The sequence below is a fragment of the Diplodia seriata genome, assembly GCF_021436955.1.
Source record: "Diplodia seriata strain FDS-637 chromosome Unknown scaffold_7, whole genome shotgun sequence".
In the NCBI taxonomy this organism is placed as follows: Eukaryota; Fungi; Ascomycota; class Dothideomycetes; order Botryosphaeriales; family Botryosphaeriaceae; genus Diplodia; species Diplodia seriata.
The window spans coordinates 2,418,371-2,436,756 of record NW_027117314.1 but is presented as its reverse complement, the minus strand read 5'-3'; the positions used below and the strand labels follow the sequence as shown (position 1 = coordinate 2,436,756).

The window sequence follows — 18,386 nt, the reverse complement described above, 5'->3', positions numbered from 1 at the left end:
CACAACGGCCGGTCCACATATCAAGGGGTGTCGAGCCGTCACCTGGAGCTCCGCAATTCACAGATCCTTTGACCCACCGCGTCAAAGTTGGTCATCTCAGCAACAGGGCCACGGGCTGAGCACACGGAGCAGGCGGTCAAAGCCAACAGGCAGGTGCCGATCGGGTCGCAGGCGCCATGGTTGCAGATCCTCTATAACAGAAGGCACGCTCCGAGGGGCGGCTTTTCATTTGGCGGCCGGGCCTGCTCTTTCCCCCAGACGGCAAAAGCTCCCACGGCCAGGGCTAGTTTCGGGGTGTAGCGCGGCGTGCCGTGAGGCTCCCAATTTCGAAACACCTCAGGGAGGCAGAGGGCTGTACCGCACCACTTTAGGCCGGGCTATAATAAGCACCCATGCATCCTGCGCCGGGAGGCTGTGCGAGGAGCACCCAAGGAGCACCCAGCCATGCGCAGAGCAGACAGACTCTTGCAGCACGCGCTGCTGGCGACGTGCTGTGACGAAGGGAGTTGCGCGTCGCGTCGAATCTTGGCTGATGCAATTCTTCAATGGGGAAGCATTGCCGACATCCCTGCCCCTTACGCCGCCATTGGGGATGGTGTGCGGAGACGCGCGACTCAGAAGCACGCTAAAAGCAACGACAAGGTGACGGCCGGTCCACGTGCTCGGCGACAGGTCCGATGCGGACGGCAACCGTCTCTTCGCCCGCCGACTGCCAGTTGCATGGCACGCCTTGCGCTGCTGGCGAGCGGGCAACGAGGCGCGAACGCGGCCGTCGACAGCGGCGGCGAGAGGGTGGCTTGCGCGTACGGACGTGTGATTTCGATGGACACAGCCCCGAAAATGGGCCGTCGCTCGGCACAGGCCTTGCTTCTTTTTGCGGGTCGGCGACGGGGAGAGCCACATCGTTGTTCGGCCCGTGGGGGCTGGGCTACTGGCCGCTCCGGCACGCCGCCACCTGGGCGTGGAGGTCGATGGCGGGGAGCTGACATGGCTGACGGGCTTGACAGCGGTACGCCAAGGGAGACGGGCGGCTGTGCGAGCTGCTGGAGCGCTGATCGCGGCGCACCTCAGTTTGATTGTTGGGGGGCGAGCGAAAAGGTTGATCCGCCGCCGGGCGGAAATTGTTGCCAGTGTGCCAGTGCCCGCCTGCCAGCGCCAGCACACACTGACGCCTTGCCACAATACAGATGCAACACCCCCAGGCTAGCCGTCGCTTCGCAGCTATACCGGACATTCGACTCGTTCTGCCCCGCCGCACGCGGCTGTGCGCCCGTCGTCTTCCCCGAGCGAACTCCACCTGCACCAGTGATCTGACATCGCCGAGCCTTGGCGGTGTTGCTTCGATCGCCCAACTGCTGCCTGGCCAATGAGACGCCCCGTTGTTGGCTTTATGCGTCTTCTTTACCCAATTCCGACCTCCATGCCGGCCGTTTTAGGAAAGCCGGGACTCCTGTTTGGTGCGCCTGGAGGATTCTCGTACCGCACAGTCGCGCCGAGATGAGTTGCCGTGACCTCGAGGCAGACTCCACCATACCATGTACGCCGACTTCCCCACCACCTTTAGGGATCGCGCCTTGCCATTCGAGGCCATCCGAACCGATTCTCTGCGGCGGAGATGCGTCTTGCTCGAATCCTTCTGTATCTGTGGATCCTCGCTGTCTCCGTCGCACCAGTAAAAGCACTCACGCACTCTGGCATCTGAGCCCGGCCCATCCCCCAAAAGTAAACACGAGTCGATGCTCAGACGATTAGCCAAGGGTACATACATAGCCTCCGAGCGCCTGAAACGAAGATTCTACGACTCGTTGTCAAAACTTCCGAATGAGGCAACATACGAGCTCTTCACCAATCAAGTGTGTCGGAAGTTGGCTCTGCATCTGCTGGAGAGACTCGATGTTTAACACCGCCCCCAACATGTCGTAGTGAGACAGACGTGGTCTACCTAGCTCGCTGTGAGCTCACATGAAGATGCACCGCATGGACCAACCAACACGCCCTTGACCACCTGCAAAACTCACTGGCTCGTTACTCCGCCTCAAGTGCCGAGCGCATGCATCCTCGCAACACATCACACCCAATCATCTCAGCAACTGATCATTCATGACTCTCAGAATGCACCCCGCCAAGGCTCGATGGAGCTCAGCGCCTAATGCTCCAGAGACCTCAATCACACGGCCTAGGGCGGCAAACTTCCCGACAGCATTCGACTCCGTCCGTATCTACCACGTCAGTCCATTGCTAGCAGACATGTAGCACACTTTCCGACAACACTGAAAGCGCTTACGAGAATTTGACCATGTCCGAAATGCTCATCGTATCCGTGGCCTGCGACGACTTCCTGCAACGCCCCAGCAAAATGGTGTTCCTTGGCACTGGCAGGAAGGCTATGCTCATCCACAGTCCACGACGCTCTTGAGAGAGGCACAATACTTCTGGATTGGCTTACCCACGCATTAGCGTATCCATACTGGATTCCTTCTAATGCTCGACGTATGTATGCCCTAACGTCCGAGTCTGCCGACTGCTCGCTTATATAGAGGATACCGCCGGGGCAACTACTACTGGCTTGCAGTACCTCCGGCGCGTTGCGAGCAGAGACAGCCGGCCAACGAATTCGACACGTTTTTTTTTTTTTTTTACGGAATTGCCGATGCATACAGCATGACGTAATTGGACTACGATGTGCGTTGGGAATCTCCAGTGTGGACGTTGACGGACCTGCTACTTCGGAGCACTGGGCAATCGCTCTACAGAAACAATCTCCATGTAGCATTCATTTCGAGGGCCATAACTTCTCACGGCGGATCCCGCACTCGAGAATACTTGAGGGTGCATATCCACTCAAGGACAGACCAAATCGGGATGCGGGGACGAATAGAAGCTGAGTCTCAAGCACACTCTACACCACATTGCATCCAGACTACCTACCCGGACCTATTCATATAACTCTCTAAGCCCACTCTAGGATGATGCTGTCCCAAAGGAACCCGCGCCACAGCGTGCTCGCCGTCACGTTAAACGAAACCGTATTCAACCCCTCCTTCAGCACGCTCGCGCCGTTGAACGGAAACTCGAACAAATGCCACTCGCCTGCTGTAGTCGCAGACCTGTACAAGCACTGATCGCTCAGGATAGATCCACTTGTCAAATTACCCACCTTATTCGCCACGCCGTTGACCAAGATATCCGCGCTGGTTCCCTGCGAGTACCCAGCCAGCGACACAGTCAGGATGGCCGACCGGTTACTGGCCGGTACCTCGTCGAGCTCGAACTCGATATCCCACGTGCCCAGAGCGCTCTGCCCAAAACACCAATCCTCGTCCACACTCTCGCCAACCTTGAACGTCAGGTCCGTCGGGCACTGGCTGACCAGCGCATGCTGGTAGGGCGCGCCACCATACTTAAAACCCAAGCTCTTACGATCGAACGCGCCAACGCGGAACACGCGCTCGCGGCCCTCGTGCAGCGGCCACTCGAACTCGCCAAGGTCGAGCGTCTCCCCATCCTCGGCGGCCGCGCGTCTGCGTCGCGAGGCTCCCACGGCAGAGCTGACGACCACATCGTTCTGCAACAGCGACGTCGACACGTCCGCCAGCGCGCCGCCGCTCGACCACGCCTGCAACCCATACGTCCCCGCGCGCACGTCCTCAAACACGAATGCACCCTCCTCGTCCGCATATGTCGTGTAGTACTGCCCCGTACCCATATCCAACGCCGTCTTGTTCGGGTGGTTGTCCCCCAAAAACACCGCCGCCCCCGCCCCCGGCCGGCCGTCTGCCAGCACGACGGTGCCGACCACCCTCGGCGCGCGGTCCTGGTACGCCGCGTTCTCGAACCACGCGTACGGCCACGCGGCGAACTCGTCGGCGGCGCGCGCGGCGGCGTCGGCCCGGTCGCCGTCGTTGAGGTACCAGAGCCACGGCCCCCAGAGCTTGCCGTCGGCGAAGGCGTCGGACGACGAGGCTTGGAAGTGCGTGCCGTGGATCATGTTGAGCTGGACGGCGTCGCCGGTGAGGGATTCGCGGTGGACCATCAGTTCCTGCTTGAGGTGGTTGCCGTTGTAGTAGTCTTTGCCGGGGTTCTGATGGGGGCCGTCAGTCTTCCGTCCTCAGCCTCGCGCGCGCGTGCTCTTGGGGTTGTAGAAGTTGTTGGGGGAGAAGGGAAAGCTTACGATGTACCAGCTCCCAAACTCGTCGCCGTACACGCCGTAGTAGTCCTGCTCGCGGATAAAGGCGCTCCAGTCGTATTTGGTCAGGTAGGTCCCGTCGGCCTTTTGCCACGTCTCGTCCTGGACCTTGGTCGCGTCGAGGTACTCGGCGTAGGCGGGCAGGGGCCCGTCGCGCTCCGTCGTGCGCCCGTTGGGGAAGGAGCCGTTGTCCAGCCGCCACAGCGTCCGGAACTCGCCCAGCACGGGCAGCGCGCGGTTGACGAAGTACTGGTACGCGCCCACCAGGTCGGCGTAGATGACCCAGTGGAACTCGCCCTCGTCGGCGGTGAACTGCACGTCGATGTAGTCGGCGGTGCGGTGCACGATGGATGCGTTGAGCCAGGCGAGGTCGTTGGCTGCGCCGTCTGTGGTCACGCTTGGCGTTAGGTGTGCACGGTGGTGTATTGGTGGTGGTGGTGGTGGTGGTAAGACTTACTGTAGCTAACGTAGTGACCGACAGCGCCGCCGACCAGGTCCTTGCCATTCCGATACAGCTTCGTGCCGTACTTCTCGTTCTGCGTCATGTTCCAGTGGTCGTTGCCGATGACCCACGTCGTGCCGTTGAGCTGCTTCAGGAACGGGCCCGTGGCGGCGGCGCACGTCTGCGCCAGCAGCGCAGTCGCCAGGAAGACGGTGTTTCGCAACATTGTCGCGACTTGACGTCTTTCAGACAACGGAATGCGAGGAGTGGAGGGAAGTCGGAATCCTGCAAGTCATCGAGCTGTTCCTGGCGTCCCCCGAAATCTTATTTGTACCTGCAGCTGGGTAAACGCGGCGCGACGCCACAAAATGCAGACGCCCATCGCCGTTTACCCATGCGGGATGGGGTCCGCGTGGGATTGGCGGCGACAGCTCTATCTGCCTTCCCCGCAATTCCTGCCATCATGTTTGCCCCGAATTGGGTGCTGCCCCAGAGCTTGGCTGCGCCACAATTCGGGTCAATTGCAAGCGAATACGTGTGCAGGCGTCGTCGCTATTCGCGGAAATTCCTTTTGTGGTATTTGAGAGCAACTACCCGAGCGTTTGTCAGTGGACGTCTCGGCTTGAGGCTGGGAGTATTGACTGCGGGTGAAGGGCTCGATGGGTGATTTGACCGAGTTCTTGGGAAGGGTCATGACGCGTGGATGCTACGTCGAGAGAACTGGTCAAGCGGAAACCCCTGATAGCCATCATATGCACAATCCATGGCGATTTTTCTGCCACTTTAGGAAGCATCAATATGCTTGTTTGCTCGTCAAGTCATTGCATTCCTCATTCTGTAGGCTGTCAGATAAAATGAAGATATAGAAAAATAAAACCCCAAACGCCGTCACAGAGCGCAGGGTCCAATCTCGATCGAGTCCCCCTTCACGATTGCGAATAAGGCTCTGTCTCATCCCCTCCGAAACTCCGTTCAGCGCCATGTTCCCACCACACAAAGCATTAGGTCTGTTGGTGCATGTCCTACCCCCCTCCCCCTTTTTTTTTTCTTTTTCCCACTCACGCCTTCTCCCGCTCAAACACACGCTCACCGAATGCTCCTCTTTCTTGATACGACGCAGAAACACATTTCGTGAGGAAGGACCCAGCCGATAGTAACTCGATAAGCATATGGACCGCGGCGGCGGATGAGCATGACGTTGACGGTGGGAGGCGGCCGGGCCGCTTCCCCGGTACAAGACAAGTTCGACCCTTTGGTTTCGATCACGCTCTTCAAAATTCCTTGACGAGCGGAGTGTCATATCTCAGTGGGTCTTTTTCACCTTAGCTCTCAAGAATGCTGGGATTTCTCCCAGATATAGACATGGAATATCTTTGTCGATATTAGAACCACCAACGTATAGGGCAGGAAACTCAAAAACAGACGTCTTTCTCTGATTTGGTTGATCGGATGCATTGCGGTCCCTGGGAGGTAGGTTGGTAAGAGCGAGCTTATACTATCTTTGCAGGAGCGACAGTCACGTTTTCAGCCCTCGACAGCTCATAAGCCTGACAGCAAAACACACACATGTAAGAAAAATTAGTCGTGGAAAGACATACCAAGGCCAGACAGGACTTGGAACTCTAAGGCTCTAGTCTTCAGCAACGATCATCTCAAACCCGCAATTTTGGCCTCTCAAATCACTAATTTTTCTTCATCAACGCACCACCATCCACTATCATCTCCTGGCCCGTCACAAAGCCAGCACTGACCAAATACTCGACGGCCTGGGCGATGTCCTCGGGCATGCCCGCGCGGTTCGCGGGATGCTGCTCGACATCCCTGTCCTCCAGCGTCTCGGCCCACGTGGTGCCCTTCTCGTCGCCGTCCCTGCACTCGTGGGCGACCTTGATGCGGCCGGGGGCGACCAGGTTCACGCGCACGCCCAGGGCGCCGCAGCTCACGGCCATGGAGTGCATCAGGCCCAGCTGGCCGGCCTTGGTCGCGGCGTAGCCCTCCTGGTGCGGGTCGCTCTGGTGGGCGCGGAAGGAGCCGACGAGGATGACGCACGGGCCCGGGCCGGTGATGCGTTGGGCGTCGCGGGCGTCGCGGCGCGCGTCGTGCGCGGTGAGCGGCGCCGTGTCGCTGCGCATGTACGGCAGCGCCGCCTGGCTGACGGCGAAGGGCCCGGTGAGGTTGGTGTCGACGTAGGCGTGCCATTCGTCGATGGTCGTCGGGTCTTGCATCGTCTTGCCGTCCTTCCATTGGGGCGTTGCGATGCCTGGGGGTGGTTCAATCGGGTATGTTAGCTGGGTGTAGTGAGTGAGTGAGAGTGCTCCGGGTCGGAGAGATGTGGGGATGTGGGGTAGATGGACGCACCGCCGTTGTTGATTAGGACATCAATCTTGCCGCCGAGGTAGTCGGCAGCCTCAGTGACCTTATTGCGGATGTCGTCGACATCGCGGAGGTTGCAGAGGGCGGAGGAGAGGGTGTTCGGGTGGAATTTGGCGAGGTGGGAGTGGACGGTGTGGTGCAGTTCGGCCTCGTCGATGTCGAGCAGGAAGACGCGGTCGCCCTTGTTCAAAAAATGGCGCGCCAAAGCTCGACCAATGCCCCGCGCTCCGCCGCTGATGACAACACCGCGTGAGTTAGTTGAGTCAGGCATGCTGCGATTGTTGATTTGACCAGAGCTGAGAGTTCCCTGGCTTGGTTTTCTGGGGCCCCGCGCCTTTTCGTTACACGCAACATAGCTACGTCACAGTATGGTCATGGCGGCCATCACTTTTATGGACGGGAGACGCTACTCTTCCTGCATGTGCATTTCACCCAACATAGCTGAATTAATGTCCGCCTACATCGGGCAAAATTCTTGTCGCAGAGTTCGTAAAACTCGTGGGGACTGTTAAAGATCATTTACAGTAGCATAAGTCATAATACATAGACTCAGGCGGCTTCTCAGTCGGCTTCTCAGTCGGCTTGGCGCAGAGAAAGAACACTTGTTGCGTTTGGGAAACGTCTCTAATAAGGATTACATACTTCCTTCGCCCTGTCTAAGGAATCGTCCGCCCTGAGACGTGCACTCTGGAAATAGTTCATTGGTATCTTCAAAAGACCATCGGGCAAGCCTCACCTGCATATAGGACTTTTGCAGTATGGTCTCCACCTGGGTATATTTTCGTAACAGAAACGATACCGAATTGATAGTCGACTACGAAAATAAAGTTGCTAAAGGGTGAAGGCAGTGGAGGAAAAGGCGTGACTGAACAACAACAATCGGCAAAACCACATTCCATAAATGATTTCCATACGGATGACGCTGTAGACTCTAACAGTTCCCCCTAACCCATTCAGAACACTTGAAGGGTCTTTATAGTCTGCTAGATCTAATGATCATAGACTAAACGAGTTCTTGTGCTCATTTGGATTGGAACCTTTGGCCCAAATTACGTGCCATTCCCCTATTAATGTCAGTGATCCTTCAGTTTAAGAAAGATGGTCAATAACCTACTCCCATCATACTCTTGTCTGTAGTAGTCCCACGCTTCCGGATGCCATATCCAGCCCGTCGAGTGGTAGATTCCGGGATGACTCGAGCGCTGCTGGAGAAGGTCTTTTGCATACCCAAATCCTGAGTCTTTTGCAAACATGAGCGCTGTATAGCCATCATTATCTTTTAGATTGGCTTCGATGTTGTCTTGTGCGAGAAGGATATCAACAATTTCCTCATTCTGCTTCTTCCTTCCGGACGATGATGCCTCCGCAAAGCCGAGGGTCGTGGCGACATGGAGTGGAGTTTTCATGGTCCTTGTTCTCTCATTGACATCTGCACCAGCCGCTATCAGCATTTCAAGGATCTTTCCATGTCCTTTCCATGCGCACCAGTGGAGCATTGACATTTCCTCCTCAATAATGCGGCGAGATTTTAGATCTCGTACAGGTACTTGGGGTGCACACTTGGGGAGGCTCTCGAAAGCCTTGAGTAGTGTTTCCACAGCTGCAATGTTCCCAAAGTAGACTGCAAGCCATAGAGAGTCTGTTTTGGTAGGCAATCGAACTTCACGAGCCCCGTGTTGTTCCTGCAAACTTCTCAACACGTCTCCGATGGGGAGGATGAAGGTCTCTCCCAGGATTTCGGAGCCAGCAACAACAGGCCCGAGTATCTCGTGAGTCTTCCCGTCCAATGCCCACGAGCCACATATACCGTTTGCTATTCGTCTATTAGTAACACAGTAGCAGGAAATGTAAATGTGGGTCTGACTGTGTGTTCCACTGTGGAGAATGTAAAGAGAGCAGGGACTTACGCAGTGTCGTTTGGCAGTGTATGGACCACAAAGTAACCTCAGTCTCTGAGTTTCTCAGTTTCCCCGTACACATGGTGCTGGTACCATTCGCGTACAACACTTGATTTCGGTCAAGGACAATGATGTCTCCCTCTGGAGGTTCCGACTTTATCTCTTCCAAATACAGGTGTTGATGGTCCCCGGTGGTACTCAGAGGAGGCAACAGAACCTCATTGGCCCCGAAGAACCTCTTGTCGTCCAGTCGCATAGTCGCCCAATCCATCGATAGCTCGAAATTTCGGACATGGAGGACGAGAGAATCGTCAACGAGCTCGTGATCCTTGTGTGACGCCAAGGAATCCAAATACGACGAGTCTCTTAGCCTCGAAGTCGAACGCTGGGCTACATGTACAGTTGGATTTACTTTGAGCCTGTCAGATCTTTCAGTAAGTCAGATTGTGGGAGACTATACCTGTTGGTACTGGATACTGTGAAACGCCAGAGTGTATGGCTCCCAATCCAGTACTATGATCTGAAACTCCGCTGTTGCTCTCATCGCTGTCGTCGTCGCTGTCGTCGTCGCTACTCAGGGCCCACTCCATCGTGAAGAGCTCCACTTCCGCGCCCTCTGTTCTGGAGTTGTTGATGTAGGAGACCTCTGCGAAAGGGTGGGCGACGGTGAGAGCGTAATAGGAGTCATCGATGATGATAGTACCCCCGATTGTTGCCAGTCTTCCGAAATCGCCGGCCAAGATTTGCCGTCCACTCAAAGAAATCGGCCCAGGAGTGTCTTCGGTAATCAACAGATTCCTGACCTTTGCAGGACAGTCTGTCAAGTTTGCTTTGAATTCTAGATCAGAGATCCGAGCTGGCAGGAGCTTGAAGCCCTTTAGCGCAGAGTCGCCAACCCTGTGGATGACCTTCACTGTCCTTTTAAGTATTGGCTTGAATCTCTTACCATCGCATGCAACAACTATTGTCGGATGCGCATGCCCTTTGTCGAAGCCGAGCATGTAGCACAAACGAACAATGTGATAGTCTGCTACACTCTCGCCCTTGTATATCTCCTTTCTGCCGCTTTCCATGACTTCTTGGAGCAGCGGGAGAATATTGTCCTTCCATTCTTGAAGAGCAGTTCCTGCGAGAGCCCACCGCTTTTTGTCGCCCAGATCACTGCGTTGCTGACCGAAAGAATCCGCGTAGCGTTGGTCCGTGGCATCGGTGATGAATGGTAGAGCATGTTGCTTGATTTTCTCGGTCAAGCTCGTCAAAGGTGTGGGGCGTAGTATTGAGTAGGTTTCGCTGGCCATGCGTGGCAAGGACGTTCCCGCGATAGCGAAAGTATGTCCAGGTTTGTAAGTTCAGGTAACAAGAGCGCTCGTTTGCAAGTTGGTGATGTTTTGTTGAAGTCTGGTCGATGGGGCCAGAGGATCACTTCAGAGGTTCAGCCTTGCCCCGCAATGGCATGCTCAGGTAATCAGCCTTGTTGCCTGACTGCTGCAACTCAGCCCCGCTCGGGTACGATTAGTCGCACAAGACACAGCCTACTTGCATGGCGACCGGTGAGCACTTTTCGGCTTTAAACTTGTTTGGCCGCATAAATTGTTGATGCTGCTCACTCTTACATAAAGTTGAGACTCTTCCAAACAACAGAAGCAGCAAATTACGATCATGGGAGAAAGAGATTTCGACACGAATCCGTTGGCCCAGCAAATACTTCAATCTCCAGAAAACGGTGTGACTGAACCCCGACTCAGCGCAGAAACGACCCCAATCAGTGACACAGAGCTGGACGAACCATTACTCCGCTACGCAGAAAACGGAGCAATCAAGGAATCTCTGCAAAATAAGATTGCATGTCGACTTTGGAGGCTTCCCCTGACCTCATCAACAGCCTTTGAAACGGGATTGGTCGCATATTTTGCTCACTTTCAAAGAGAGATCAATCTATGGTCAGCCCCGAAGCAAAACATCGCAATCGACACTTACCGCGATTTTTTGGATTTGATACAACACCTTACCAGTTGCAAGGATCAAAGGCGAGACTCCCCAGAAGTACTTGGATTCTTTCCTGCTATTAAGGGAGGGGTTTCGGTGAGCGGAAAAGTAGGACTTGGTGATACGAAAACACCCCTGCCAATGCGTTATCAATTTACGACGCAAGAAGAAGTGGACAACGCAATCGAGCTTACCGTCGGACTTTGGCTCATGATCTACATGGGTCCATCCAACTCCGACATTTTCCTGGGAGTCGGACGTTGGCACATTGACTGGCCAAATCACATGAGTCTGGTGCAGGTCCTCGACGCGAACTTCGAGACGAGCCCACTTACGCCAGTCGTCAGAGGTGAGCAGTTCCCAAAGGACCTGAATGTCTACAACCTGGAGCGCATAGGAGGATTCCAGATCATGTGGACGAGCAGCCTGAAGAACCACCTTGCCTTTGACGAAGAGACCATGACCATTGTTTTATACCACTTTGCAACCGTTCTAGATCTGCATGAGAAGAATGGCGAGCAGCAGTGAGCAAACCCACAGCGTGAATATACTTGTAGCTCGCTGAACATTACTCAGTTCGATTCTTCCCGACGGCTTGGCAGAAGAAACCCGCCGGACGTTTGCACTTCTTCTCCCTCCGTTCGACGTCCAGAGCAAACGCTGGTACCAACAAGCACGCAAACGTGCCAACGGAGTTCTCGATTGCACAGCCACAACGCGATCTCTGGGCCCTCGTGGTCGTGAGATCGATTCGTTCAGATTCTGGCAACAGCGACTCGTCGCCATTGCCGAAGCGTTTGATAACGCCGAGCCCCGGGGCTTCAAGGCGTGGTGGTTTGACAGGCGTAACGGAGTCCAGTGGACGAACTTTTGGCTGGCCATGACCGTCCTCATGGTGACCGCGGTGTTTGGAATGATATCCGCCATCACTGGAATCATCCAGGTGTATTATGCGACAAGAGGATAGCAGGGGCTATGAGGCTTTTGTTTGGAAACAGAAGCAAAGCAAGAAGGCATCACGTTAGTCAAGCATCACAGCACTTTGACATTCCCGTGTTGTTGCACTTCTGGAGCTTCCGTACTTGATCACTGTATCACGGCATTCATCATACACGGTAAAGGTAATTGCGGTTTTTGGTATCACTTCGTAGATGTCATGTCATTAATTCGAAGGAGAAGCTTATCGGGGAGTACAAAAAACAATGAAACCTCGCTGAAGTTGTGAGCCACATGGAATGAAGTGGAGAATTGTGATAAAACGTCAACAGTCTGTGTATATATGATCGTATCAGGGAGGAGGTTGGAGAGAAGATATTGACTGAAGTGACGAAAGAGAGCAGTGATTGGGTAGGGGTGGTTTCCTGTGATATTGCGCATTTTCCCCCGGAGAGTGGTAATGAAAACGTATTCAGCGAGTTGCGGCCTCGTCTCGAGGCATCCTTTCACCAGCCAGATTCATTTTTTGCGTATGAGATGAGGGTAGGAATGTAGTCTGGATGGACAATGCCCAGGTCTTTGACTTTGACGTTATGTTGAATTGGATGGTGAATGGCGAAGTTAACGCGAGAGGCCCCATTCAGTGTCACGGATCCCTCAGCAGGGATGATGGGGATTGGTGCCTTCTGTAAGCGCTGCTCACCGGCCACGTACTGGGGCACCGAGCCGGTGATGTAGACAATGGCGTGTTGTTGTGGATCCAGTCCACGTTTGGTCGTTGCACGTCCTCCGTAGGTGGAAACCGGGCTGCGTCGGTTTAGTCTTGATGGTCACTGTCGGCTAGTGCAGGGAGACTGACCAGGCGTAGGCGAACCCTCTCCCTTCTTTCACAACAATGAAACGCCGGATGTTACTGAAGACGCGCTGGCCGAACAAGACGGTTGAGATGTTGTCGGCGTGTCTGTTCGGGTCTGCGGTTGCGTTTTCTCCACATGGCTCGGTGAAAAGGACGGAGAACATCTGAAGGAAGTCAGCCAAAGCTGCGGTGGAAACGAGGTGCACAACTTACGCGGCCTTGGGTGAAGAACCTCCGATGCTGAATCATGTACCCTGCGAACCACGATCAGCGGATCCACGGGACACGGGGCGATGCAGACAAACCAGGATCCAGAGATTCGGAATCGATCTCCTCTTCATTCCCACGGATGGTTTCGCCAAGTCCGCTGGCAGCCGCGCCCTGGAGATCTACGCTGAATCAGTGGTTTCGTTGCGCTGCGTGTGCCGGATACTGCTCGTACCGGATGGGACGGAGGGAGCGAGGGAGTCGCGTCGGACGAGGTTGCGGGACGCGCTCTGATCTCTACGCCAATGGATCAGCAGGGAGAGTGCAGAGGAATGGGGGCGAGCTTACTGGTCAGCCCATATCAAGTGCCAATTTGCTACGGGGCTGTCAGCAAGATGGCACAATAGCGAGGCTATAGGAGGACGTGCCACCGTCATAATGCTGCCTGTAGTAGTTCTTCGCCTCGGGGTGCCACACCCACTCGGTGTTCTGGTTCATGGTCGACGACTGGCCTGTGGCTCGGTGCTTGGGGACGCAGAGCAGCTTGCATGCGCAGCTAGCTAATATACCCCTCTCCCTCTTCGACTCTCGACAGCTCGTCGCAGAGCCGCACTAAGCCCCAGCTGAGCTGCTCTCCATCTGTCATCGCAGCACCGCTGATCCTGCGATAGAGGGTTGGTCCACGGCTCAATCACAGCGTGCATGAACGCCAAAGGCGCGGTCCCCGCATCGTGGGTTCGGCAGCGTGGTACTGGCGATCGCCGGCCAAGGGTGATACGGCGCCTACTAGCCGAGCTGCTGCCGCTTTAAACAAGGCATGCTGTGCCATGGGTACGTGCGTCAGTGCTGTCGCACACCTTGCCGCTAGGCTGCACGCCGGGAGTCAGGTATCTCCCGGCCCCTGGAATGCAGCCACGTATTTAATAGCGCACGCGGATGTTGCAGACATACATACCCCTGGCCTCTCTGTCTTCGACGGCGCGCTGTTGTCCTCGGAGAAAAATGCGCGAGACTCTCCCCCATGCCGGCGGCATCGTTATGCAAGTCAGAGTCAGGATGCCTGCCAGTTCAACCCAAACCTTTAGGTTACGGCAAGCGACATGGCTGCGCCAAACAAGATTTCCTCGGGGCTAACTACTTGCCTAGACATGCCTCACTCTCACGAGGGCCCGGAACTGGTGTGTCTCAACAATCTCGAGCGCAAAGACAGCTTGTCCGTGAATTCCGACCGCCATCACCAGCTCTCGGACATCTCATGCAACAACAAACCGAACGGAGCCCACATGCACCTAACAGAGAAGCCGCCCCACCAGATGGATGTAAGGCCGCCGCTGGTGAATGGACAGAATGGAGATGAAGCCAGCGAATCCCACTCGACTCGAAATGGCGGTGGATCCCCTTGTCCTTCGGTTGATGTCCCCAGAATCAGCGTGTCTTTTCCGGATGAAGCGGGCCTGCAGGACTCGATATCATTCCACCAGTATGATGCCAAGTCGGAAATTTCTTCCGAGCAGAATGGAATTGCTGTGTCTCAGAACCAACCTCAACCAGAACGACAACCATCACCTCCTATTCCTCCTCCTCCACCTCCACCTCCACCCCCGCCTCCCTTTTACCCAGGCTCAGCTGTGCCGGCCACAGTTCCCAATCACTCCAAGCTGTGGATATTACCGCCGCATCTCATCCCCCCGCCTCCGCCTCCTTCCATTCCACGCCCACCATCTTCGTCCTCCACATATCCATCGCCCCTTTCGCAGCCGCCGAAATACCCTCCGAACTATGGAACCCCTGATATGCCCGAGTTGTCGCCCGGACGTCTTCGCAGCTTTATGAATCTCCTGGAGGAGGCACGAGACCAACAGGAAGACCACCACGAGAGAAGGGAACAGGCCCTGATGGAGCGCCAGAATTTGCAAAAGAAAAGGCAGGAGCTTCGGGAGAAGCGCATCAAAACTCGCAACGTCCAAGCCGGCCTCATCAGTGAGCTTCGCAAGCTATGCCTGAATGCCAACCCGCCTGATTATGCGGCCATCTTCGAGCTCTACGACGAGGTTGAGAGGGCCCACGATGAGCTTGGGGTCAACGAGGAAGACTACGACCAAGAAGAGCGGCGGTACGACGTCTTGGAACTGCAATGGACCAAGAACGAAGGTGATATCATCGGAAACCTGATTGAAGATATTGAGGAACTGAGAATAGTTCCGGTCCGTGAGAATGAAGTCGAACCTGACCCCCAGCCCGCCACCAGCCCGGATTTCCAGTCCACGGAGCCGGTCTTTCCAGTTCCGGATTCACCGCCCAGTGCGACCACCCCAGAGATCCAGCAGGAACTTGCAAGCTACAGCTTGAAAGATGCTCACCCGGGAACAGACGAGACTGCCTCAGAAGGTCATCCAGGCGACCAGACTGATCTGGAGGACGAGTCTAGTGCTGTTCCTGCCGATCCTTCGGCGAAACACAGACATCAGCTTTGGGAGGCCGTGCGACCACATATGGACATTCTCAGGGACGCTCGAGCTGACGACGGCAGACGAGCGTCAGAGCCCATCAGGCGCCAGCCTCACTTTCTCCAGCCCCCGAGTTCCAAGGGGCCAGTGCGGCGGCCGAGGAGCGAGTCGGATCTGGCAGGTGTGGAGCCACGCTGGCAAAGTATCCGGTCTCATGTCAGCCAATGGATCCTGGACTCCCTGAAGGGCTCCCTCCTCGAGAAGGCGCTGGCCAAGGCGCAGCTGCGAATGGACGACCTGGACGAAAAGGACTGGTGGGATCAGCTCAAGCTTGTTTGGTCCACCGACGCGGCGAATGAAGAGCCGGCGGCGAGCGAAGCGGAGGACGACTATGTGAACGTCGAGTCGGACGGCCGCGAAGATGCATCCCAGGAAGGCGTTTCGGTTGATTGGAGTTAGTTTCTTTCACACGAGTCCCTTTGCAAGATACCCTGCCAGTGTACAACAAGAGCCTCAAGACCGTCCAAAGCATTCACATGCGTGCTGCACGATCCCCATATCACGAGCTTTCGCACTGCTGCTGACGTTTTCCGCGCCCGCGCCCGCGCCGCTTTAAGAGCTGCTGCCCCTGTTTCGGTCTACAGCCTGAGGTTGGCCCGGCCTCCGCAGCAAGCCAAAAGCCACACGCGGCCGCGTGATTGGCCCTGTCTCTCCCGCTGGGCCGTCCCGCTGGTCAGGTGGGGCCGCGCGGGAAGATGCAGCGCTGCATCCCGACGCGGGAGGCCCCATGCTATCTCTCCTAGCTGCCGCCAGGCGTCTCATGATAGCCGCCCGCAACCTTGCCTGCTTTTCGCCGTGTGGCTGCCTTCTTCGCAGGCCGCCTTGCATCGCGTCCGTTATACTTACGGCACGGACAGGCAATCTACGTGCGCGCACCGTGAAAAAGCGGACGGACTGGGGGGTTGGGAAGGAAAGCCTAAAGGCCGCGATTAGGCTTTCAACTAGAGACGCCTCTCAGCTGCCTAAACTATATATCCGCTCAAGTCCGCCCCGGTTCGACGTCGGCGGTGGGAAAGTGGAGAGTCGTTCACTATTCGCAGCAGTCCACGTCAGCAAGCCCGGTGCCAGCGCGGTGTCTATCCCGCGTAGGACGTGTGCGCTCACGACGGGATCTTGCCAAACCCTGGGGGGCGGGTAGCTGGCGCGGACGCTAGGCGCGGCACGCTCGCGCGACGCTCGTCAGATAGAGCGGTCGCACAAAGGGGGGGACGGCACTCTCTGGTCTCTTTCCTGCGCGTGCGAATCGGAGCGATCAGCCTTATTGGGCTGCGCCATCTCCATCCCTGTTCCTGCTTGCACAGCCCGGCCGCAGCCAACTCTTCTCGCGATTGCCGACACCCCCCTCCCACCCTCGCTACCTGCTATCCGGGGGGCTTGACTCACCTGCTGATGAAGTGTCGGCACCGTTCTGGAAAGAGGTGGGGAAGAAAGGTGGAGTGTGCCGCGCTGTCCGTCCGGCCGGCCTTTATTGGACTGCGGTGCAAGCCTTATGTGCTGCTGCGCCTGCCATATGTCGTTATCATCTGCCAGCAGGGTCTGCATCAGTGCCAAGCCGCCCGTTTTGTCTCCCACGCGCAACATGTCCACCTGACCTGGGGCCATGCGAGGGAAGATCAAGGTGCTGACGTGGGAGCACCCGCCACACTGGCTTCCGGACGTCGAGTAATCTTTTTCCTGGTCTGTCTCTTACATCAGTGGCCGGCCATCGATCTCGCTTCGGCACCGCAAGGCAGCGGACACGGTCGGAGCAAGGCATCAGCTTTCCGGCGGTTGGCGCTGCCCATTGGTGTCGCGGGCGCTGCAGCGTACATGTGTTGCCCATCTCCGCCGTCCTCACACCACTTGCGCATGTTCGACCGACAACCACTGGCTGAGCAGAGCCTCAATCGATGCGTTGCTGTATCGCAAGTGCGGGGTTGGACTCTGGAAGACTCCAATCCTGAGAGAGCTCACCACGGAGCCACTCAGCCCAGCTTGTGACTCCATCCATCATCATCACACGCACTTCAGCTCCCTCCCGAATAAGCAATATCAGCTCCCCAGATCGAAGATCGAGCAAAGAATAGGCAAATGTTCGAGGCCAGCCTCGTTTGCCTACCACGCCTTGCGCTGGAACATGCAGTGAGAGATGGAGGTTTCAAGCAGATTCGTTCCCTCGTACGAAGTGACTCACTGCTACGCATGAGCAGATTGGGGACCTCCGTGCTGGTCCGAGGCCGTGTCAGATTGATGCTTTGCTGGTCACAGCCGTGGTATCGGAGGCTGAGTCTGCTTCTAATGGAAAGCCTAGTACACGGCGGTGATATGGTACGTGATATACCGTTTTACAAGAACTTGGACGGCCCCCAAGTAGGCCATGTACGCATTCGGAAGGTCGTTCGGAAATGCAAGAGATAGATGGTCCCGATCCGAGCACAGTGATTGCCTGGGTGTTCCTGCATAAGAGCTGGAGTCAGCAACTCTGTACATGTCCCGAATGGCTGAACACAAGGTCCCTTTTGTAGGCGCTTCTGAGCCAGACTGGACCCGAGGGAGGGGCTCTCTCAGTGCACGCCCTCTTCCGTGTGCACCATTGCACGTTGATGCCTCGACGCCATCGATTAAGCGCATTAATGAGTAACATTTCCCTTTCCATTGAGACATGCGCTGTTGCATTAGCAGTGTTGTTGTATTGACATTCTTCCATCGGTACTTCATTAACGTTGATTTGACTCGCGGGCATCTTCCGTGGAAGTGGAGCAACTATCATCTACTATACATGCCAATGATCGCAGGCTCCGTGCATATGGAATTTTCATGTTTGCGCGCAATTGCCGCTGGGTCCACGTGCTGTTCACATGAAAGATGGCAGCTTCGCATTGAAGTGATGGAATGCTGGTGCGGCACGCCAATCGGACAGGGAAGAAAGCGAGCTTCTCGCGAACTGACGATAGCCCACAGAGAAGCCGATACGTCATAGCTGCGACCCCGCACTCCAGGGATGCTGGCAGGGAAG

The 18,386-nt window shown here is 56.1% G+C and overlaps 5 protein-coding genes across 5 annotated transcripts; 2 read left to right on the top strand and 3 right to left on the bottom strand.

The window, feature by feature from the left end:
- Nucleotides 1-2,950: 2,950 nt before the first annotated feature.
- SLS55_007466 (uncharacterized protein) lies at nt 2,951-4,854 on the bottom strand (the record flags this gene model as incomplete). The annotated part of the gene is made up of 3 exons (XM_066778884.1): nt 2,951-4,081; nt 4,172-4,572; nt 4,644-4,854. The coding sequence occupies 3 exons, from the start codon at nt 4,852-4,854 to the stop codon at nt 2,951-2,953; spliced, it is 1,743 nt and encodes a 580-aa protein (XP_066631321.1).
- Nucleotides 4,855-6,310: 1,456 nt separating this feature from the next.
- On the bottom strand, nt 6,311-10,197 carry SLS55_007465 (uncharacterized protein; the record flags this gene model as incomplete). Its single annotated transcript, XM_066778883.1, has 5 exons — nt 6,311-6,888; nt 6,987-7,182; nt 8,543-8,601; nt 8,909-9,318; nt 9,377-10,197. The coding sequence occupies 5 exons, from the start codon at nt 10,195-10,197 to the stop codon at nt 6,311-6,313; spliced, it is 2,064 nt and encodes a 687-aa protein (XP_066631320.1).
- An 829-nt stretch (nt 10,198-11,026) lies between these two features.
- SLS55_007464 (uncharacterized protein) lies at nt 11,027-11,413 on the top strand (the record flags this gene model as incomplete). Its single annotated transcript, XM_066778882.1, has 2 exons — nt 11,027-11,030; nt 11,055-11,413. The coding sequence occupies 2 exons, from the start codon at nt 11,027-11,029 to the stop codon at nt 11,411-11,413; spliced, it is 363 nt and encodes a 120-aa protein (XP_066631319.1).
- Nucleotides 11,414-12,327: 914 nt separating this feature from the next.
- SLS55_007463 (uncharacterized protein) lies at nt 12,328-13,382 on the bottom strand (the record flags this gene model as incomplete). The annotated part of the gene is made up of 3 exons (XM_066778881.1): nt 12,328-12,628; nt 12,681-12,792; nt 13,316-13,382. The coding sequence occupies 3 exons, from the start codon at nt 13,380-13,382 to the stop codon at nt 12,328-12,330; spliced, it is 480 nt and encodes a 159-aa protein (XP_066631318.1).
- An 885-nt stretch (nt 13,383-14,267) lies between these two features.
- Nucleotides 14,268-15,790, top strand: SLS55_007462 (uncharacterized protein; the record flags this gene model as incomplete). Its single annotated transcript, XM_066778880.1, has 2 exons — nt 14,268-14,273; nt 14,642-15,790. The coding sequence occupies 2 exons, from the start codon at nt 14,268-14,270 to the stop codon at nt 15,788-15,790; spliced, it is 1,155 nt and encodes a 384-aa protein (XP_066631317.1).
- Nucleotides 15,791-18,386: the final 2,596 nt, after the last annotated feature.